Raw genomic sequence first — 23783 nt, forward strand, 5'->3', positions numbered from 1 at the left:
ACATAGTCTGGTTGTGAATGAAGGCTGGACTGTCCCTTTGCCAAGCACAGATGAAAAATAAATGCTAAATCATAGTTGTTTTCTTTCTAACCATAGTCACAGTGGTTATAGTAGTGAACCTGGACGAAGAGGGAGAACCCTCCTGGGAGATGCAGTCCTGTGCATAATTGCCTTCTTTGTTCTCTGGCATGGATGAGCTCCTCCTCACTGGCTGAGTGTCAGTACTTAAGCCTTTAGTTGCACACCATACCTGAGGCAGTGATGGACTTGTAACTGAAGTAAATGCTTCATGAAAGAGTCGTGGTCATACATGTTTTCCCCTTTCCCAACTGGTTCATCATTTTAAGAAAATCTCATGTCTTATCTTTATTTCTTCTTTGCTGTGTGTACAAAGGGTTCTCAGTAAATGTCGCATTGTAAATGTGGATCCTGAATTTTTCATTGTTTTATTTTACGTTATGGGGAATGGTAAATAGACTGTTAGGTCTTGTGTGTGTGTGTGTGTGTGTGTGTGTGTGTGTGTGTGTGTTTTGTGTATACAAATGTGTACACTTGTGCAGGACTAGCAGCCAGAGGAGGGCATCCAGTAAGCTCCAGGGCTCCTCCTGTCCTGCCTCCTCCATTATTGGGTTACAGTCATTCAAAGGACAGTACCCGGCACTTATGTGGGTGCTGGAACCCAAAGTTCCCTCCTTATGTTTTAACCCTCGCGTCATCTCTGTAGTCTTTTATCTTTAAATCATTTCTTTAAAGGAAGCAAAGGAAAAGGGAGTGATGAATGGGATGAGGGAAGGTTTGATCTCATTCTCAATTTGACTGGATTAGGGAACATTAGTGAGGCACATTTTGGGGTATGTCTCAGAGGGAGGGACTTTCCAGATAGGATTAACAGAGGAACAGAGACTGAATGTGAGCATAAGCCTGAATGAAAAGGCTAAAAAGGACGAAGCCTCTGAGTACTGGCATTGCCCTTTCTCCTATCCTAATCCTCCCAGGTGTGAGCACGCTCCTAGAGCCACATCTGTGAGCTGCTTCTGCTGCCGTGGGTGTCCTTGCCACGATAGCCTGTAGTCTCAAACTATGAGGTAAGATAAATCCTCCCTTGCCCAATTTGCTTCTTATTAGATGTATGGTCACAGCAGTAAGTAAAGCAGAAGGGAAAACAGACAGGGAAAAAAAGCATCATGGTTTTGAACATACCCTTATTTGAAGAACTCAGAAACTTGGACAACTGTTAAGTTACTATGGAGCATATTGTTTCCATGCGCAAAAGTTTATGTGCTCAAAAATTTGTTTGCTCTATGAATGTAAGCAATGTGATATGCAATAACATACTGTGTTCTGAGTCTCAGAGGTTCTCAGAGTTCACATGTATGCCTGGGAAAGAAACAATCGGCCCCTGACCCACTTGAAAGAAAAGGTCGTAAATACGGGGAAGGGTTTCTCTAGTACCATAAAGAAAAGCACTGTAAGGCCAGTCCTTCCATGTCTTCCAAGGATGAGCTATCTCTAAACAGTATCTTTTCTCCTTTTTTAATCATCCACGAATTGTGTTACTCATATCAGAGAATGAATGAAAGAAATGGCTATAATTCATTGGACACAAACTGTAACTTCCTAGAGACAATGGATATATGAACGTAACCATGGCCAGAATTAACAGACATTGCTAGAGTGAATTCTTACTCCCGTAGGTAGACACAAAACAGACAAGAGAAGGGTGCCATAGTTATTTAAAGTGGGAGACACGGTGAACTGAAGGGAGATAGGACTATTTAAGGATGAATATTGTTGGGCAAAATGTTAAGTAGAGAAGAATTCTGAGAAAATTGTGTGGCACCACACAGTACTTCTTGTCTGGGCCGGCATGGCTGATTTCTGCTGGGCTGTGTATTGCACCTGCAGTTAACTAGAGATTAAATCAGTGCTAGATGGTTTAAGATGGCTCACTCATTTGGACCCCTTACCTACATGCCTATTGATGTTAAGGCAGTGGTTCTCCACCTTCCTAATGCTGTGACCCTTTAATACAGTTCCTCATGTTGTGGTGACCCCCAACCATAAAATTATTTTCACTGCTACTTTGTACCTGTAATTTTCTTCTGTTATGAATCATGATGAAAGTATTCAGGGTGTGTCTGATATGGAACCCATGTGAAAGGGTCTGTCAACCCCCCAAGGGGACACAACCCACAGGTTGAGAACTACTGTGTTGAGGAGATAACTGAGCACATGTCTCTGATCATCTAGGAAACTAATGCATGTTTTCCCCACCATTGACTGGGCTCCAAAAGCAGCAAGGCAGCACATGCACGTCTTTACTGAGCTTTGCTTATCTTGCTTCCTAATGTCTGTGTGTAGCAGGGTTCTCTGGGAAGCAGAAGCCAAGGCAGTGCTAGACATTTAAGAAATCGATTGCCAAAATGCCAATGGGGGGAAAATGAGAAGGGAACTGAAAAAGACTGACAGTCTTCAAGTACTTAGGAAAAAAGCCAAGAAGGCAGGGAGAGAAGAATAAAGAGTAGGAAAAACCTGAAACTCCATCGCAACTCTAGGAAAGCTTGGCCAGGCTAGTGGGAAGTCCTTGAGTCACCCTGAGCATTCATGAATGTGTTCCCACTATAGTTCTGATCAGTATTTGATTACATCTAGAGTGATCAGCAGTCCCTTGGTGGAAGAATTAGAAAAGTGAATACAGAATGCACCTATCCCAGTGAGTAGCAGTGTCGCTTCTTAAGGATCAGACTGTTTATGATGTCGGCAAGCAGCTGATCTGAAAATTGGCTCCAATATGGAAACAGAGCAAGAGATCATTACTTTTTATTGGGGTAACTGTTCTCATCCTCCTACTCCTCTGTTCATTTCTCTTCTTAATTGTAAATAGTAAGCAGTATCACTGCCTGCTGCTCATTATTGGTCCCTAGGAATGACGTGTTCCCTTTGCCATCTTTGCAGCTCCCTGTGCATCCAAGCCCCTTGGACGGCTCTGTTTTTCTCAGCCATTATGATTGTGGCTTCTTGGCACAAGTAATTAAACACTGAAAGCTGGCTTTTATTAATTTAGGCCCTGTGATTCCCATGGACATTATTAACTTATCTCTGACTAGTCCTGGTCTGTAGAGAAGAGCTGCCACAAAATGTTTTGGTGATTTAGGCACCCCTCCACCTGCGTATTTCTTGATAGTTTTGGTAAATGATGTTCTTCTGGGCACATATACAACTTTGGGCCAGTGACGGTTTCCATCATGACCTATGGTTGCCCTATCCAAAGCCAGTGCTTAAGCAGACTTAGGGGATTATAGTTCAACATATAGGAAGAAAACAAAAGTTTCTAGGCACAGTTGATCAGCATTTGATATTGGAATGGGAACCCCAATTTAGGAACATAAGGGCAACATTTTGGACTTCAGTGAGTCTAAGTTTATCACTTTTGTGCTTCATTGATTTCTGGATCATGCTGTCTGCCCATCCCACTGGGGCATCCTTCCCAAATGTGGTAGCACAGACCTTGGTGGAGGGGATAGACAGCCTCATGAGCAAGAATCATAAAGAGTGTTAGTGTCAAGGAGCAATGTATATGGATCAGAACAAGACACACAGGCCTGAGAATATAGCTCAGTGACAAAGCTGTTGCTTACTTACCATGCTCTAAGCCAAGGGTTCCATTCCCAACACTTACAAGAAAGAAAAGAAATGAAAAAAAAAAGAGAGAGAGAGAGAAGAAAGAAAATCAAGACCAGAAATGTCTTGGGGAGGGTGAAGTAGAGGATATGGAAGGGCCCTTGATTAAAATGAGGGGCCGGAGGGATGGTTCAGCAGTTAAGAGAGCTTGCTGCTCTTCCAGAAGATCCAAGCTAGGTTCCCCGCACCCATATTAGGCAACTCCCAATTGCCTGTCACTCCAGCTCCAAGGAAGCTGATACCCTCTTCTGACTTCAGTGGGCACTGATTCATGTGCATAGACCCACACACGTGCACACAATAAAAATAGTCTGGTCTACAGAGTAAATTCCAGGACAGCTAAGGCCATACAGAGAAACCCTGTCTCAAAAACAAAACAGAACAAAAATAAAGTGAGAAAGGTACAGTGTTGATAGAAATTGAGGGAGGTGACGAGAGAAATCGTCTCTGGGTCAGTATGGAGGTCCAACCCGAACCTAGCAAAAAGAACTGTTCATTTAGTCTTGTGTCCCAGCTCCTTTGACTAAGCATCTTCCAAATCCCAAGTCAAGATATGCTATGACTCCTACCAGTAGCTGCTAGCTAATTATTGCTCTCTTTTAGTGCATAGTTCTTCTCCATTATCAGACCCAACACTGCTCCAGCTTAGTAATACTGAGATTTAACCCCACCCACTGATATAGCAGCCAGGTAGGGGCAGCTCCTAATCAGAAATACTTGTTGTCTTTTGGGGGTGGGGTGATATTTGCCAGATTTTCTGGACAGAGGAAGTTCTTGATCTTCCTAAACATGGGTCTTTAAGCAGAGGGTTCCTGGAGCTTGGGGGGCAGATTACCTATGATCCATCTTTCTATGAGACATCCATTCAAATATTCTGTTATGTTCATTCCGATCTAGAACCATGACCAGAGGACAACAGAGCTGCCATGCCTGAACAACTGGTTATCTCTAGCGTTCTACAAATGTGAATGCTGCTCAGTGTGTTAGCTCTGCTGCTGCAGGAGTTACCCCCTTTGGAAGTTGCTGAAGTAGTCCTGTGGTTTTCTCTCTCACTTTCCCTGCCTTTGCAGAGGGTCAATGAAGCAGTAACCAACCAACAGTGTCATCTCTGTGGACAGTGTTTCTTCCCATCACTTTGCACATAGGAGGGCATTGTTCTACTTAGTTCACTTGCAGTGACATCTGTAGCAGCTGGAGCACTACCGAGTGCCTAGCTTCTTTCTGTACCCAGATTGTACTAGGACAGCTCAAACATGTGATTGGAATATCATATTGCTTGCTTACAATTATGAAAAAAGATTCCTAATGAGAAGGGATTTGCTACTCATTAAGGGTCTTAGGGTTAGGGGATCAGTCACATGTTAGTAAGCCCATTTTGTGGGGTAACCGAGTACTTGCCTCCTCTTACTCTCAGAATCTACACTTAGGCAGCATAATTGCATTTGATCATCTTTCTGAGAAACAGCATCCACTTCAGGCTGCTTAAGCTTGTGGTTCAGTGTAACTTGATCTCTTTATGAGTTGGTGTGAATGATGTGGAAAGGTATGTGTGTGTATTTTAAAGATCAGTAAACTGGTAAGCAGAATAAGCATCCTAACCAATTCATACTTAAGGTTAGTAAGCCTTAAATTTTAGGCAAACCAGGCTGGCTCTAGAACCAGTAATTTTTTTCTATTTTCATTTCTATAATTTATTTAGATTTCTCCCCTTAAAATATTTGATTTCATGCCTCGAGCTTTTTGTTCTTTGTTTAAATTTTGTTTTTGTTTTGTTTTTCAAACATGATCTCACTGTACTAGCCTAGACTGCCCTATTCAGGCTGGCTTTGAGATCACAGTGGTTCTCTTACCTCAGCCTCCCAAATACTGGGGGTATAGACATGAGTCATCTCTAGAAACTACCACATGAAAACTCACTCATCCTTGATACCAAAATGAAATGCTTCCATGATTGAGAAGTTCAGAAATTGATACATTTAAGACTCTGGAAGACATTGTTTTCTTACCAGGAAGGCTGTGACAGTCTGCCCTTGCCTACTTGGTAGTATTTGCTAGCAATCACTGACTTTTGGGGTAGAAGCATCACCTTCATCTTTGCCTTCTCAGAATGGCCTTATTTGCAGATAGGGTTATTGAAGGTGTAATTAGGGAATGTGAGGTTCAAATAGGTGAGTAAGTAAAAGACATAGTGCCTAGGATATGTAAGAGCTGCTGCCATCATCATCGATACCATCACCACCATACGCAGTAAACAGGCATATTAGCTAGCCCAAGGACCACAGCTGTGTGCACTGTATCTGGAATATACTAGAAATAAAACGAGCATTTTTATATTTTTTATTTATTTATTTATTTATTTATTTATTTATTTATTTATTTATTTATTTATTTATTTTCGAGGCAGGGTTTCTCTGTGTAGCTTTGCGCCTTTCCTGGAACTCACTCTGTAGCCCAGGCTGGCCTCGAACTCACAGAGATCCGCCTGGCTCTGCCTCCTGAGTGCTGGGATTAAAGGCGTGTGCCACCATCGCCCGGCTGCATTTTTATATTAAGTAAATAATATGCTCATTTGATATCTTATTTAATTTTATCTCTTAGATAAAGTGGGGGCATGAGCCCCATAGCTTCAGAAGCATAATATAAAATTGGTTGTTATTTTATATTACTCAGGCCTTGCTAAAAAATGTCTCCTGCTAGGACTTATCTCTTCTTTGTTAAAGCAAGTAAAATTTGTTAAAATCTTTCAATTTTTTTTTAAAGGAACAAGCCTACAATCAGATGGAATTAGTACTTCACCTAAGATGTATATAATTTTCTGAATGATGAAATCAACTGTTCTTTGCACAGACTATGTTTCATCTGAATATAAGAGTGGATAACACCTTACTTGTGTTTGCTCACAGGTTCATCCCAAATTCCACTATAAACAGGCTCATGACCCTGGCACAGACACTTCTTGTGTGGCTTTTTCCTATGATGGTAATGTCCTTGCCTCTCGTGGAGGTAGGTAAACAGCTTTTTGATGTGTTTCTATAAATAAGAAGATAGATAATCTTTAGCTCTAACAAATGTCAGACTAATGTCTTAGTGCTTGCTAAAGTTAGTTGTGCTGTAATGTATCTTTGCCAGTCATTTTTTTTATTAAAATGTGTTTTCAACTTGGCAACATTTGTCTGTGTCAAAATTTACAAATTGGACTTGCAAGATGGCTGAGCAATTAAAGTGCTTACTCCCAAGCCTAGTGACCTAAGGATCATTCAGTTCCTAGAACTCACATGGTGGAGGGAGAAAACAACTCCACAGAGTTGTCCTTCGGCTTCTACATGCAAGCTTTAGCATGCTCTTGTATATACATGCAATAGACTTTATATATATTTATAATCAACTAAAATTTAGAAATTAGGTTTCTTCCCCCCTTTGGATTTTTATTTTATCTTCAGATTTCACAGGAGTTTGGTCTTCATGGATGGCTTTTGCCTCTGCCTTTGGAATTTTGTAAATGGTCACCTACATTCTTTGATTCTCTGTGTATACACGCGAGGCAAGCGTTCTACCACGAGCCACATCCATAGACCACGGTTTCCTTGAGCCAGGGTCTTTACAGTCGCTCAGGTGTGACTTCAGTAGGCTCGCTTCAAACTTGATTCCTCTGGCTCCTCCAGATACTGGTTGTTAGACAGATGTATATCAACATGCCCAGCCATCCTCCTTTATTTCTTCTCTCCTACTTTATCATTCCGTGCCCAGCATTTCGAATCCTCTGTTTGTTGATCATTGGTGTGTAGTACTCTCCCCCTCTCTGAGTTTAATCACTAACACAATTTAGTTTGGGAGCAGAGATTCTATATCTAGCTGCTATCTGCTGTATCTTATTCTAAGCTTAGATATACTCATGGTTGTGTGTTGGTTGTTCCCGATTTGTTTGCTATATCCATCTCACATGGGTAAGACTATGTTTAATGGAGGGGCTAGATAACAGCCATGGGGCATGGCTGATGATCTTTCTGTAAACTCACTTGTGACAATACAGTAACATTCCAAAGGGGAATTTTATGAAGTTCTCAGAGTACAAAGCTGTTAAGTTCAACCAGGTGTGGATTAGTCCCTGGTTGAACTTACAGTCAGATTTTAGAGGAAGAGTGCCTGTGGACAGAATGGGTTTTATTAACTCTCCAGTCTCTCTTACAACTGATCTTGATTCCTTATTGGACCCAAAGGACAGGCTGGTCTTAGGCTATGGGCACTAAGGAGAAAGGACAGCAGAGACATTACTTACATGAGCTTGGCTCTTGTTCTAGTCAGGAGTTGGTGAGTAATCCTATAGAAATATAAAAACACTATTCTTAAAAGAATGTTCATTACTCTTTAAGCAGCTTGGAAAAGTAGTACTTTCCCAGCAAAATGAAGAATAATAGCCACAAGTAGAATTACTCTGGGGGGCAAGGAATAACATGGCCTACATCATTAATGTTGATGGATTATTCTACCCACATACTAATGGGAAAAATAATCTGTTGTGAACTGAACTATTTTCAGTCCTGATGGCTCTGAAATTAAGGCCTTCCCAAGAAAGCAGGCTGCACTCAGCATACCACAGGGAGCTACCATCTGCTCTAATGTAGAGCTTTGGTGCAGGTTCTGTAGGGCTGCCGACTGATGCTAATCAATCTGGAAAGGAATTGCTAGGAGGATATGATACTTAGTATCATATAATTTTATACTATTCTTGCGACTACTACTTGCCTTTTCAAACCCCCAAACAATTAAAAAAGGGAAATGTGCTTAGGTGCACTTGGGTCCCCCGTCCCTCCCCTTGATCCATCTTTCTTTCTTTCTTTCTTTCTTTCTTTCTTTCTTTCTTTCTTTCTTTCTTTCTTTCTTTCTTTCTTTCTTTCTTTTTCTTTCTTTCTTTCTTTCTTCCCATCCTCCCCTTTTTATAGTTATATACTGTTTAGCAAACGTTAAGCTGGCATGAGTCCTTTTGTACAAAATTCACTTGTTTTTCCCTCCCTTCATTCCTCAATTAGGTGATGATACATTAAAATTATGGGACGTCCGACAATTTAATAAGCCATTATTTTCAGCCTCAGACCTTCCCACCTTGTTCCCAATGTAAGTTGTATTATCTTTTCTAAGTTAAAACAATTTTTCTCATGTGTGTGAATGTTTTGCTATATGCATGCCTGTATACCACATGTGTGCCTGGTAACTGAGAAGACCAGAAGAGGGCATTAGATCCCCTGTGACTGGAGTTATAGATGGTTGTGGGCCACCATATGGATACTGAGAATTGAATCTGGGTCCTCTAGAAGAGCAGCCAGTGCTTTTAAACATTGAGCCATCCTCCAGGCCCACAAGTAGCATATTTTGTTATTTGATTAGCATAGGAGAACAGAAAAGAAATTCCTTTAATGTTAATTTGCATCAAGTATTTTAAATCTTCTAGGAAAGGGATTTGAGAAGTTTTTTTTTTAATTTTGCACATTTATTTTGAAGATAAATTATGTCTATTTGCCCATAATTTTGTATGTATATTTGTCATATACACACAGAGGTCATTTTGTTATTCACACTGTCTTGTCCGGAATGACCAAACATAGTTATCTCCAGTCAATTAAGTCTGGCAACTGAAGCTTTCAAAGATTATTCTGAGGCAGCTGAGGTGGGATTTAACCTCTAAGTCCTATAATTGGTACCTAGGAAACGGTTTCTATTTTGGAAGAAGTGAAACTTTACATCTGTGTTAAATAATGACCAGCAGGGAGGATATGAAGGTAACAGAAGCACCAAAGGAGAGAAACTATGTGGTAGCAGAGCACCCACTCTAGCACAGCCCACTGCCTGTGCGTTATCTGCTAAAAAGAAAAACAGCCTATCAGCAATTTAGAATAGATCAGAATGTTGTGAGCCATTACACCTGCTAAAACAATGCCGACTACATAACTTCTTTGGGAAATGTGTAGAATATTGATGATTAAGTGGCCATGACTCTGATAATAAAACTGTGGAGGAGTTAAAGGCACCAGCTGGTTTCTAGAAGTGCAGCTTCCCTCTCTCGTAGAGCTTGACTTGATGTGGCAGACACCATTAGGAGGTGATAGCGGTGATGAGGGCAGTACAAGTAGTTTTGGAAAATGGCCAAAGCTAATATGACTTTATCGGATGTTTGTTTGTCTGTAGATACTCCAAATTGAATGTTTCTCACACTCTTTTTACATTAAAGCATGTCATGGCGTGGAAATTAAGAGCAGACTACAAAGTCAGACTGCCTGCATTTGAGTCCCAGATGTATTACATCCTTGTGTGATACTGAGCAAGGCTTAGCTAACTTCTCTGTGTTAGCTTCCTCATTGGTACAGTGAGGAGAACATCTGTCCTATAACATTCTTGTGAAGATTAAGCAAATTATTGAAAATGCCTGATGTGTAAGCCAGTGTGTAGGCATTAGCTCTTTTATGGGGATGTCTGTGTTTTTAGTTCACTCATTACTGCTGCACTGTTGTCAGAGCCATGAGTTTATACTTACCGACTCTTCTCTGTGTAGGACCGACTGCTGTTTCAGTCCTGATGATAAACTCATAGTCACTGGTACCTCTGTTCAAAGGGGATGTGGCAACGGCAAACTTGTCTTCTTTGAGCGCAGGACTTTCCAAAGGGTGTATGAAATTGACATCACAGATGCGGTATGTATCTTCTTTGTCTATCTAGTCCTGAGAATGAAGTGAAATTAGCATCTGTTGTTTTGAATAGAACACCAACTCTGACCTCTATAGTATAGTGGTAGTTTCTTGTTTTTGCTAACAGAGACTTTTGTTTTTGTTTTTCGAGACAGGGTTTCTCTGTGTAACAGCCTCAGCTGTCCTGGAACTCACTTTGTAGACCAGACTAGCCTTGAACTCACAGAGATCTGCCTGCCTCTGCCTCCCAAGGGCTGGAATTAAAGGCATGTGCCACCATATCCAGCCAACATTAGACTTTTTACAACATTGCAGGTTGGCTGGTCTACATTGTCCCTTTTCCCTCAACATGATACTTTTTATAGGCTCAGACTTTAGCCAAAAGTTCAGCTGAGCCTGAGTTGTCTTTCTCCTTGAACCAGACTGAGGAAGGATGAGATTGGTGGTCATGGAGTACATAAAGAGGAGTGGCCTACAACATGTGTGCTTCTGTGCAATTGTGAAAGGTTATGCTTTCAGACAGAAGGAAGTTTATCATTGCTTCCTACATCTTTAAAGACTTTGAAAAGACTCTGCATGCGAAGATCATAGCAATAAGAGAGGGCTTACCATCCACTGAACTTAGAAACGTTTAGTATTTGGAAGTTTAAAACATTTATACTTAGCTCTGACATATTTTTAAAAAGACCCAGGACCTTTAGTGTTCTATGCATATTTATATAAACACTAAGATATTAGCATTCATTCATTTGTTCATTCATTCACTCGTGTGTCCTGAGACTGGAGCTATGTGGAATGTAATAATGATGAAGGTTCCAAGAAGACAGTTTGAGTTCTTTAAAGGTGTATTTTATTATTTAGATGGTAAAGCAAATCATTGTAATTTTCTGAGTGTGAAATAGGGCAGTTAATGTCTGTGTCACTTTTCTCTGGCTCAAATCCTTACTAATACCGCAGCTCACACAGTGTTCTTCTGTCGCTTTCTCCAGTTGTTTCAGCTCTTTGTAAACAGTTGAGACATAGTATACACTTAAGTGATTCAGACAGTTGAACAACTGTGTTTAAGTCACCAGCACAAAGCTCATGTCTCTAACGTCTAGTATTACTATGGAGTCTTAATGTGTAGGTCCCAAATTTGAAGCCGTGCTAGCCTTTGAATGTTACAAATGTGAAGTAGCAGGGACTCAGACTCCAGTTTTATGGAGTCTAACATCATGACTTAATTTGAAACTTGCTAGTTCTTGAAATACTGTTTTAGGGCTACATCTGGGAGCCAACAAAAACACGAGAATCAAAGAGAAATAATTGACTATATCAATTTTAATCTCAAAAAGTAAAATTTCAGTATTCTTGTATGAAATTCCCCCAAAATGTTTAAAAAGTAAAATTATTATACTTGGTTATTTCTGAAGTAAGCTCTAAATGACTGTACATTTCCAGTACTATTCTTGGTGTGGTGTTTTTAAATTATAATTTAACTTGAACTATAAATAAATTAAGGAAAATATAGGTAGGCTTGCATGTTAGACATGTTGGACTTCATTTGCTTGTTGGAAGAACATACTGTTTGCTAGAAAAATCTGTGTCTCATAATGTGATCATGTTTTCTCTCTGCTGCTTTTCCTCTCCATGGTACTTTCATCACCTCATGTTATATACTTATTTGTTCTTCGTGTCTTCAACCAGGTTCTAAATCACATGCGGGTAGAAACATTGTTTTCTTCTCTGTGGAATCCTTGGGGTCTGCTGCACAGATAACGTTTAGAAAGTACAATAATGCGTAGTGCAAAATAAAGTTGTGTCCTCGAAAGATGAGACAGGACAAAGGCTTTTTGAGTTATGGAGATGGAATTGAAGATGAAACAGGACAAAGACTTTTTGAGTTATGGAGATGGAATTGAACTGGATACCAGAATACTAAGTGATTTTATTTGGTGGCCATTTTTTAAAAACAAGGAATGACACATTCAGACCAAGTTTTAGAGATGTTGAAATGAAAGGGTTAGATTTACAAGGTTGGTGAGCATTTGTATATGAAATGAGGTTTCTATCAGTAAATGTTCTCTGAGATAATTTATCTTAACACTGGGGATATAGCTCAGTTAATAGTATGACTGTGTAGATGCATAAATCTTGAGTTCAGTATCTAGAACTGAATGGTATAAACTGGATGTGATAGTGTATGCCTGTGATCCCAGCACTCAGTTTTGAGGTAAAGGCAGGAAGATCAAAAATTCAAGAACATTCTCAAACATGGAGTTTGAGGCCTGTATACTGCCAAAACAAATTTATGTATCTACCAGTATCTGTAGCTTTAGGAAACACACTGTTGTTGACGGGAAAATTTAAGTTTTTATTATATTTTGGGTATAGATTTTTACTATAGATGAGCAAATGAGTTTAGTGCATAAGAAAAAGTACATACAGTTTTGGGAGAATCGTTATAATTCATAGCTGACATGGTTGCTGATGAGTTTGATAGGAAAGGGTATAGAAGATTGAAAAGATTCCCTTAAGTAATAGCATACAAGAGGAGTGAGCAAACCAAGAGATATTAACAAAGGAAAAAGTTCATCAAGTAAAGTATATGTTAGGAGTCATTTTGGAGAAGCAAAGAAGCAGATTTTCAGATCCAGTTGAATAGACAGTTGGCGAGAGACGTTGAGACAAGGACAGAACCCCACAGCGTGGAAAGCCCTCTTTAAATCATTGATTGAGTGGTGGTGATGAGGGTGTGTTAGCATCAGACAGCCTAGTTGTCTGTTTATATAGTAGAATGCTAGGCTAAAGTGGCTTTAAACTGCCCTTTTGACCTGTTGCTTCAAGTTTTGCCTTCTTGGAATGCAAGAAAATAAACACATCCCTTGGAATAGATAGAGTGGACACTTTGCTAGAAGAGTCAAAAGGAGTGAGGTACCACTTCTTTTATTGTATGGTGTTTTTGTCACTAAAGCTCAGCAGTCACTATTCCTTTAGGAATTCCATGATTCAGTAGAGTGAGGAGCTTCTAGTTGAGTTTTGCTTTACATAAAAGGCAGCATCTGATAGTCTTAGTACTAACAGTTGGTACTGTTAGTGAATGCACAGGCAGTGGCATTTAATGTACCCTAGATGTGTCCATTTACCTTAGCAAAGCATAATTGGCTTTATTCTTCCAATACCCTCTCCTGAAACAGAATAAACTCTTAAGTAGTTATAATCTAGGACAGGAAGCTCAACATACAGTGTGGACCCAAATATTAATAACCAAGAGATGATGATCTGTGCAATTAAAATCTTATTGACTAAATGTGGTCTATAATCTTTGTCCAAAAATAGCCTTTTAAAATATAGCAGGAGAGCCAGGTGGTCGTGATGCACGCCTTTAATCCCAGCACTTGGGAGGCAGAGCCAGGTGGATTCTCTGTGAGTTCAAGGTTAGCCTGGTCTACAGAGCAAGATCCAGGACAGGCTCCAAAACTACGCAGAGAAACCCTGACTCGAGAAACCAATAAACAAACAAACAAACAAATAAAATAAAATACAGCAGGTGCAGGCCAGCTAGACGGGTCAGGGGATAAGAGCACTTGTTGCACAAGTCTGATGACCTGAGTTCAATTCCTAGAGCTCACATAAAGGTGGAAAGAGGGAGTGGAATCTACAAGTCATTTTTTGATCTCCACATGCACTCCATGGTATACCCCAAGTGAATTTCTATCCCAACAATAGTAATAAAATGTAGCGAGTGTATTCATCATGTTTTGTTTAAAATTGTTTTTAAACATCCTATTGTAACTCTGCTTTGTGCATTGTGGCAGTCTGACTCTTTTCTTTTTGTATTTAGTGTAGACTCACCGTGGAGACGCTTAGCTCCTTCAGTAGGAGATGGCAGATGTTTAAATTGTATTGTATTTAGTATAGACTCACCGTGGAGACTCTTAGCTCCTTCAGTAGGAGATGGCAGATGTTTACATTGTATTATTTTTATTGCATTCAACAATGTTTGCACACATTTTACAATGAAGGTGCAGTTATTTTTTGGATGCTTCCTTTTGTCCAGTTGTACCCCTCCATACACATACAGATTACACGCACATGCACACGCACACACTTCTCGTTTAATTCTTTATGACTTAACTAGTAGGCTTGGCCTATTTCTAAGATGTGGTCCATAATATAACTTATAGTTTGAAGCTATTGTTGTTTGTTTTTGTACAGGTTCTCACTGTGTTAGCCCAGTCTGGCTTGGAACTGTGCCGTCTAGAGGAAGTCCTTGACCTCTGTTTGAATCCTTCTGCCTCAGCTTCCTGAGGGGAGATCCTAGGTCTTGCATAACTTGAATTTTGAATTTACAAGCTCACTTTTGTTTTTGTATACATTGGACCTTAATGCTTTTTAGATGTTATATAAAATGCTTCCCATTATTTTTTTATGCACAAGGCAAAAAAGAATGGATAAAACAAAATTTTGAGGTGACAGAAGAAATCATAATAGTTAAACCGTTTAATATGGAATTATTTACAGACATTCTTTGAAAAAAATAAAAGTTAACTTCATAATTTTTCATCAAGTTATAATTTATTGTAAAGTGACTAGTAGAATTGTCTTTTAAAGTAGAAAATGTAAAAGTGAACATGTTAGTATTAGGACATGGTTTATTCAGTTGTACTGTGCTAACGCTTTTACAAATTTAATCTAAGAATGGTTAGTAACATGACTTTTCTTCATCTAGGAATTTACTGGATATTTTATATATATTTATTTCTACATGTGTAGATATAATCTGGTCAGTCAATATAATGTTACTTATTTCTATATGAAATCTATATTTCAGGGCTGACCACCTGGCATTAGATAACAAATTGGAAGGCTCTTCCCTGGAGAAGGGTATTTTACCTGTTATGAGCATTTCTTAGTTGCCAGTAGTTTTTTTTGTCTAAGGTTAGGGTACCATGAGATTTCCCCTTTCATAATAGTGTGTCCATTGGCTCCTCCTTGTTCAGGTCTCATTTAGGCAGGTGTGTTGTTGAAATTTTGTAGATTCTCTGATATTTCTAGGAAATGTAATTTCACTGCAGACATCTTTTTCCTGTGACTCTTACAATCTTTTCTAGCCTCTTCCACCATGTTCCCTGAACCTTAGGTGCAAGGAGTTGTGTTGTAGGTGGATTAGTTGGGATTCAGTACCACGTGATTACGTGTTCTCAGCATTTTGATCAGGTGTAGTTTTCTATAATGGTCTCTGTCTGTTACAAGGAGAAGTTTCCTGGATGAGGGATGAGAACTACACTTATTTATGGGTATAAGGACAAAGATCTAGAATGTGGTTATTGGACGTGCTAGTTTAGTTAAGTGGTGGTTGTGGGTTCTCCACCAGGATCCATGACTTCACAGGCCCTGGGTAGTTGCCCAGGTTTCCAGAATTCCCTCTTTTGGAGTATGTCTTAAGTTCAATTAGAGAGTTGTTGGTCACCACCAAGATACGTATGCCACTTTTCACCCCTAGGTTATCGTGCCATGCTAGTCATTGTTGTGGTTCATAGACATCATAGCTAAATAGGGCTGTTGGTAGTTTTCCTCTCTTGGATACTTGCACAGCACCTTCTGGTACCATGAGAGCTGTCCTCAGGGAGGAGGCTTTCAGTCAGTTCTAGCTCGGGGGCCTCTGGTTTATCACAGATGTGACATTAAAATTAATGACATTGATGTTCAGTAAAATTGCTATATGTATTACCTTAAGCATGTAAAATGGCGATATCCCATAAAGGTATTACACACAATATATTTAACATCTTATTATATATAACACTATATATATCTCATATTCTTTTTATTTTTTTAAAAAATTATTTATTTACATATTTTTATGTATGAGTGCTCTATCTTCATGTATGCCTGCATGCCAGAAGAGGGCATCAGACCCCATTATAGATGATTGTGAGCTGGTATATAGTTGTTGGGAATTGAACTCAGAATCTCTGGACAAGCAGCTGGTGCTCTTAACTGCTGAGTTATCTCTCCTGCCCCTCAGGTGTGTTCTTAATAGGGGAGAATACTGATATTTTAAGTGTTAAGAGATTGAAGAGTAAGAATAGATGAATATAAAAGGGCCATAAAATAAAGGACCCTTCATGAAACTAGCTATTTACCTTAATTTATAAGAGATGACCATTCAGACTATAGCCATCCTGTTTTATTTATGCCTGTGGAGGAGAGCAGAAAGGTAATTCAAATAAATGGATATTCCAGAAGTGCTCAGAGTTGGCTTTGGAATGTGTCTTTGTTCTTACATTTGAATATAGATATATGTGATCTGGGAATTCACTTCAAACAAATTACTGAAGCCCTGCATGTGAGAGCTTGTCTCAGAAGGAGCAGAGGACTCCATCTGTTCTTCCTTTGCTACTGGGAATAGACTAATCATGTCTTAGTGATATAAAGTTCCAATTCGGGCAGAAATGCCTCTCCCTGAAAGCTTCTAGAAGTACAGGAGTTGACTAGCATCTTTGTCAGGTCAGGCTTATACTAGTAGTGATGCACAGAACTACCAACAGTGTAAATGCCAATAGAAATGAAACTCTAAAGACTGCATTTGGCATTTATCTGCCTTCTTAAATATAGTGAAACTTCTTAATGCAAAACACAAGGAGATGGAAAATATGGACTTTGAATTAACTAGCTTTTCCATTATCTGATTTTTATTGTAGAGCAATCAGGCTCCTGGTTACCTAGACAATAGCAGTTGCTTTGAATTATGTATCATTTTGAATAAAGTGATATCAGCTTAATGACATTTCACTTTAATTCACTTCTTGAAGTATTAAACAATGCAGATCCTAGAAGGAACCTGATCAACGTATTTGTATATAATAAAGTCTGTAATATTTACCCATAGCCAAGTGATAGGGCAGTTTACCTAACAGAAAGGCAGGCTTTCAGAGGTTAGGTTGTTTCCTGATCTTCCAAGATGTGTGAATATGATAAAGAACCCAGGCATAAGTAGAAAATGTTAGTATTTAATGTAAATCGACCAATGTAGCACTGCCATGCTTTTTTCTCTAGTTACTTTTTCTGGGTCAACCGATAATATCTAGCATGGCTTTTAGTATAGTTTTTCACTGTCTATTGGACACAGTCGTCAGTCAGTACTACTTTATCTAGGGGTACGTTTTAATCGCCAGGGCAAAAAGATACTATTGAATATAGTGAAAGGCAGCTTTCTGTTTTCGCTGCCTTTATGACATAGAAGATGTGGCACCAGGAAGGCACTGCACTCTTTCCTGGGGTTTCCTGAAGGAACCTGCTTATACATACAGTTTGCATGTAACTAGAACTTAGCTTGAATGGCCTGCTAAGTTAGCCTCCTAGTGTCCTAGAAGGACTTGGTGAAATGACCATCTTGTTTTCAGAGCACCTGAAGGTACCATGCTGTGAATGTTCCATAACAGCAATACTCAGGATCTGAAGAATGTCTGTCTGCAGGCACATAAGTGTGTTGAAAGAAAAGGAGCCATCAATTTCCTTGTAGTCTATTAGTACCTGCCTTATCAAGTCTTGAAATATTTTAAGAAAGGAAGATGATAGTACAAGTGTACTGCTGATTCCATTGTATTATTTAAAAAAAATATTATGCAATGAACTTCACCTTTTTCTACAGAGTGTGTATAGTGGAGTGATTTTTAAGACATATAATATATAACCATAATAACCATCATCTTCATCATACCGTCTTTGACTACTTGCAAGAGAACCCTGAGAATGGACTTATTTGAAGTTCCCTTATAAACTATAGGCCATTGATAGGAAGGGAAGACTCCCATTTATGTAGCTATGGAAAAGTCATCATCCACGCTGGGGTGAGACTTCGGTGGTATGGCTGCTTTAGGGTCACTCATACTTCTGTAAATAACTCATTGGTTTGTGAAGTTGGACTTTGGTGGAATCATATTTTGGTTTGTCATTGGTGCCTAGTAAGGAGGGGACTAGGTTTATTTACATCTCCCCTGGGAGAAATTCTTGCAACATTTATGGATTTCCGTAACCACCACCAACACAATCAAGACAGAGAACAGTTCTATCAATAAAATCTCATTTTCCCAATCCTCTATATAACCCTGTCTGTAACCCACTTCTGCCCCTCTCACTCTTAACCCTTGGCATTCACTATTTTTTTAATCTATCAATATTGTGTTATCTTTTCAAGAATTTCATTAAGTGTGGGACTTTTTGAGACTGGCATTTTTTTCAACAGAATGCTTTTTACAATTAGTCCAGATTATGTGTACCAATAGTTTGTTTCATATTGTAGCATAATTAAATGATATTTATCACTTTGATCTTTTTGAAACTGTGGATAAGTTTCTATAGGCATTTCACATGCAGTTCTTTGGGTAAACAAAAAATTTCATTTCCCTGAGATTGGTTTTTATATTCTAGATACCAGATTTTTTTGTGCAGTATGTGATTTATAGATATTTTCTCCTAGTCTTTGTGTGTGTGTGTGTGTGTGTGAGAGAGAGAGAGAGAGAGAGAGAGAGAAAGGGAGAGGGAGAGAGAGAGAGAGAGAGAGAGAGAGAGAGAGAGAGAGAGAGAGAGGCCATAACATGCATGTGTGGGTCCAGGGACAACTAGACTCCTTGGTCAAGTTGGTTCCCTTCCTCTCAGAGGTTCCAGGCATCAAACTCAGCTCTTAAGACTTGCGTTGTTGGATGTCAAGGACATTTACCTGCCAAGTCATAACAACGTCCCTAAAAAAGCAAAAGTTTAAAATTGTGATGAAATCAAGTCAAATGTATCAGTTGTTTTCTTTTATAGATTATACTTTTGGTGATACTTCCAAGAACTTCTTGACTAACTTCAGATCTCCCTGATTTTCTCTTAAAAGGTGTATAGTTCTCTATTTTACATTTAGGCCTACATCCCATTGTAAGTTAAATTTTGCATAATAGAGTAAGGTATAGTTAAGGCAGAACCAAGGCCTGCAGGGTAAAGCAAAGAATTTCCTAAATGGTTAGTAGTATGTTTTGTTTTCTTTTTTTGGTGTGTGTTTTGCTTTGTTGGCAATCACACCCACAGCCTCTTGTGTGCTAAGTTCAGCTCCAAAATATAAATAAGATAAATCACCTTCATGCAAAATTAACATCATCACCATATTATTATTATTATTATTATTATTATAATTATTATTATTATTTAGGTTCGGGGCTTGGGATGTAGCTCGGTTGGTAAAGTGTTTGCACAAAGCCCGGGTCAACCCTTAGCACCCTATACCCACTGGGTGTGCACTTCTGCAGTCCTAGCACTCAGGAAGCAGAAGCAGGAGGATCAGGGGTTCAGGGTCTTTCTTAGGTGCATAGTGAGTTTGAGGTCAGCCCAGGCCATGTGAAAATTCTGTCTCAAAATAAAAAGAAAACTAAAGTCCAATTTAGTATAAGAAATCCACAATGTGTAAAATACAAAACATTTTAAGTAAAAATAGAATCAGTAATGCTGTGCTAAACTGTATTAGAGCCTGAGGAGAGAAGAAAACTCAGTTGGACTGACTCTGTCTTCATTGAAAATTTGGATATTTGCTGGTCATGGGCATTATTTTATTTATTATTCACTTACTGCCTTCTTGGTGGAGTACCGTAGCTAGCTCACTTTTGCATTAGTAAAAACTTTGAACTTTGTCCCTGATCTGCCTACTGATTTTCATTCCCTGAGTCCTCCTGTCCTGGTTTTAACCACGTTCAGAGGGACGGGCCAAGCAGTCTGTGTTTCCTCTATCTTACCCAAAACCAAACAGGAGCCTTTCTACATTCAAAAAGTCACAGTGGTAATGAAAAGCACACTATGAAGCAGCAGATCTCAGAAGATGTGCTTGCGGGGACACACACACACACACACACACACACACACACACACACACACACCCCAGAGTGGCTTACCTCTGTTACTCTGCTGGTGTGCTCCCCGACAGCAATGGCACTCCAGAGCGACCTCCTTTTGCTTCCTTGGCTGCCGTCTGGAGCCGGGCATACTTCCTGCAGGCTCTCCACATTATTCTAGAGGCTATCTATATCTTTGCCTGAGAACTATGATTTACCTGCCCTGTATAAAAAACTAGAGTTGCTTTTCACAGAAGAATTTTACGACCTCCCCAAAGAGTTCCTTTCCCTCTGTCTTTAGCCTCACATTCTCATGTTTAGAGCCCACATCCTTTACTCTAGTCCTCGTGGACTTGGAGAACAGCTGGTCAATATCCTCTGTTTCCTTGACGATTATAAAGTTGCTGTTCTGTCTTTTCTTGTCTGGGTGAACCAAACTTAATCTTAAAAAAAAGCAAAACACAAAACTTTTCCTTGAGGATCGGATTTTCTCAGCACTTCCATTATCTTTGATAATGTTTCTCAGACATTCTAAATTTTCCAGTGACCACATTGGAATGGGAGGGCCCTTGGGGGGCTGCAGGTGCTATGTGTGTGGTAAGTGCATGACATTCCTAATGCTTAGCACAGCACTTGGTATGTGGTAGGTATTTGCTAAAAATGTTTTTATTGATCTTGCTTTACTTTTTATTGCATTAGATTATGGAATGTTCTTACTAAGATTTACAGTAACAGTCTAATCCCTCTCACTTTTGCCTTTATTATCTATCTATCTATCTATCTATCTATCTATCTATCTATCTATCTATCTATCTAATCTATCAATCATCTACCTATCTACCTGTCTGTCTGTCTTTATCTATCTATCTATTTATTATTGGTTTACGAGGCAGGATTTCTTTGTGTAACATTGCTGACTGTCCTGGAACTTGCTTTGTAGACCAGACTGGCCTCAAACTAACTGAGATCCGCCTGCCTCTGCCTCCCAAGTACTGGGATAAAAGATGTACACCACAACCACCTGGCTTTGTTTTTATTTTTTAATGATTTCAAAAAATAATTTGGAATGTCACAGCATAAGTATAATTTCCTTTTAATTTGATGAAAGAAATACACATTTTGTTTTGTCTGCATGTTTAAAACTTGAGATTGATTATCTTTTTCACACTTACTAAAAATAGCTGTGTTTGAGTTCAGTGGAAGAAACCCAGGTTTGCTACAGATTCTAAAAATATTGGCAATCTAAACTCTGTTTAATATAATTTGCTCTGGTTGTTATACTATTAATGAATGTGGTCTATTGTAAAATACACAGTGGTTTGAAGTAAAAAGAAAAATAATTCACATGTAGTCCATTCTGGGCTCAAACTCCTGATTCTCCTGCCTCAGCCTCCTGAGTGCTGAGATTGCAGGTGTGCACAACCATGCTGAGCTTGAAGTGAATATTACTTGTTAACATTTGACACTTTGTAGTGTCTAGCCAAGGAGCTGGGAAGATGGTTTGGTGGTTAAGAGCTCTAGCTGCTCCTCCTCAGCTGCCCACAACAGTATGTAATTCCTCTCCCGGGGGATTCAATGCCCTCTTCTGGAACTGCACACATGGTGCATAGACACACATGCAGGCAAAAGACCCATTAAAGTAGAATTTTTTAAATTAAAATTTCTAATCAATACCTTTTTTAGACTAGGAGACAAATATATGATTATGATCTCATTTTTTCAGTCTCTTTTAAAAGGACAATTCTTAGTTTCTTTTAACAAGTGGATTCTTAATTCAGGTACACTTAGTAGAGTCTTGACATTCACTTTTGAAATAGTGCTTTCAGTAGCGTTAAGATTTAATCCTATAGCTGAGTGACTTTCCCTAGGATGGTCTGATGGACTGTGATCTCACTTCGGAAGTCACAATGTGAGATGGGATGAAGGGCTATCACCATTGTCCCTGGCTTCCTGAGAGGAATGAGAACTGGAAAGAGGACACATGCCATCGGTCAGTTTTCTGGGGGCATTTGCCTCTAGCAGCATATATTAGAACTACTCCTTAGTGTTTCACCTCAGTGTTCATTCGTGCCAGCTTTCACAAAGAATGCTTTCTGTTTCCATTTCTAGTCCTTCAAAATCTTTAAGCAGTATCTCTGCTTTCATTAAGTAGAAACTTGTATTCTGTTCTCTCCACAAAAGCTATGTTTTATTTAACAGGTGTTTAAATGTGAGTACATTTCTTGTGTAGACATACTGACCATGAATGGCAAAGCCAGATAAATAATCAGACACTAGATAATATAACCTTAGAGACAAACATACTTAACTAGTCTATAAAATCAGACAAAGAGCCTGGAGAGATGGCTTAACAGTTAAGAGCCCTAGCTTCTCTTCCAGAGGACCCGGGTTTGATTCCCAGCACCAATGTGGTGGATCACAGCTGCTGATAACTCCAGTTCTAGTTGATCCAGTGCTCTCTTCTGGCCTCTGTGGGTACCAGGCACATAAATGGTACACAGGCATACAGGCAGGCAGGCAGGCAAAAAAAAAAAAAATACACATAAAATAATAAAAATAATTTTTTAAAAAAATCAGAGAGAAGAGAGAGCACATGTTTGAGTGCGAGTGAGTGAGCATGAGTACATCTTGGTTTATAGATGCTTGAAAATAAACAGAAAAATACATTAGTCTTTAAATAATTTATAAACATATATTACAATGATGCCTAGTGCTCAGTCATCCCATGCAGCACCATCCTGTGGTCACTGATGGGCCAGTGAAGGACTTGGTGTCCCGTAGGATTTCCTGAGGTCTTCTTCTCCAACCTGATGAAGAGTCTGTGCTATCAGAGCTCTGGCGAAATTTTCACAATTTCATGTAGTATGGAAGACATGAGTAGTCTATAATTAATATATATCTCAGAATAGTGTTTTCCTCTTCTGGAATCATAGATAATAGTCTTGTGGGAGGGTTTTTCAAGATCCCAAAGGGCTAAATAAAACAATATGATATTTAAGACATATTTACTTGTACTATTAGGTAATTACTGTTATTTTAATGCTCTGTATAACTCATCTATACCAAGAGAGTCTACTCTTTTTCATTTTTCAAAAATTTTTCTTGCTTAATTATTTCCATTCTTTGATCACATATATTGTTTGTTTAGTAGTTAGAGGCTTAATATGTTTTATACATTTGTGTTTTGTTCAGATAAACAAAGGACTAGTTGTTGTTGTTATTATTATTATTATTATTATTATTATTATTATTTCCATCTCTAAGTATTGACAAGGAAAGATAAAGGGCCTAGGTCTGTGGAAATTAGGTTGTAAGAATTTTGATCAGGTTGGAAAAATTTGGCCATTGGAAATTTTTGACTGTATGAGAAAACATTCCTGAAGATAATAGAAGCCTGCAAAGACACAAGACCAGTTCTTATTGTACATAAGTTAATTAAGTTGTATAATCTTTGGCTCTGGTTAATTTTGGAGAATGATGTTTTTATTCATTTCCAATTTTTATAATAAAGTAAAAATATATTTTAAAAAACAATTCACAAGGAAAGGTTAAAAAGATAAAAGAATAAATTTAGTTC

The 23783-nt window shown here is 38.9% G+C and overlaps 1 protein-coding gene across 3 annotated transcripts in view; it reads left to right on the forward strand.

The window, feature by feature from the left end:
- Wdr70 (WD repeat domain 70) overlaps positions 1-23783 on the forward strand; it is a 237096-nt gene that overhangs the window by 187437 nt on the left and 25876 nt on the right. For all 3 annotated transcript variants that reach the window (XM_052743179.1, XM_052743178.1, XM_052743177.1), the window contains exons 12-14: positions 6585-6684; positions 8709-8793; positions 10226-10364. In XM_052743179.1, the coding sequence (XP_052599139.1) occupies positions 6585-6684; positions 8709-8793; positions 10226-10364 (324 nt within the window). The remainder of the gene's footprint in view (positions 1-6584; positions 6685-8708; positions 8794-10225; positions 10365-23783) is intronic.

This window comes from Peromyscus californicus, unplaced genomic scaffold, assembly GCF_007827085.1.
Source record: "Peromyscus californicus insignis strain IS unplaced genomic scaffold, ASM782708v3 Scaffold_18__1_contigs__length_77618521, whole genome shotgun sequence".
Taxonomy (NCBI): Eukaryota; Metazoa; Chordata; class Mammalia; order Rodentia; family Cricetidae; genus Peromyscus; species Peromyscus californicus.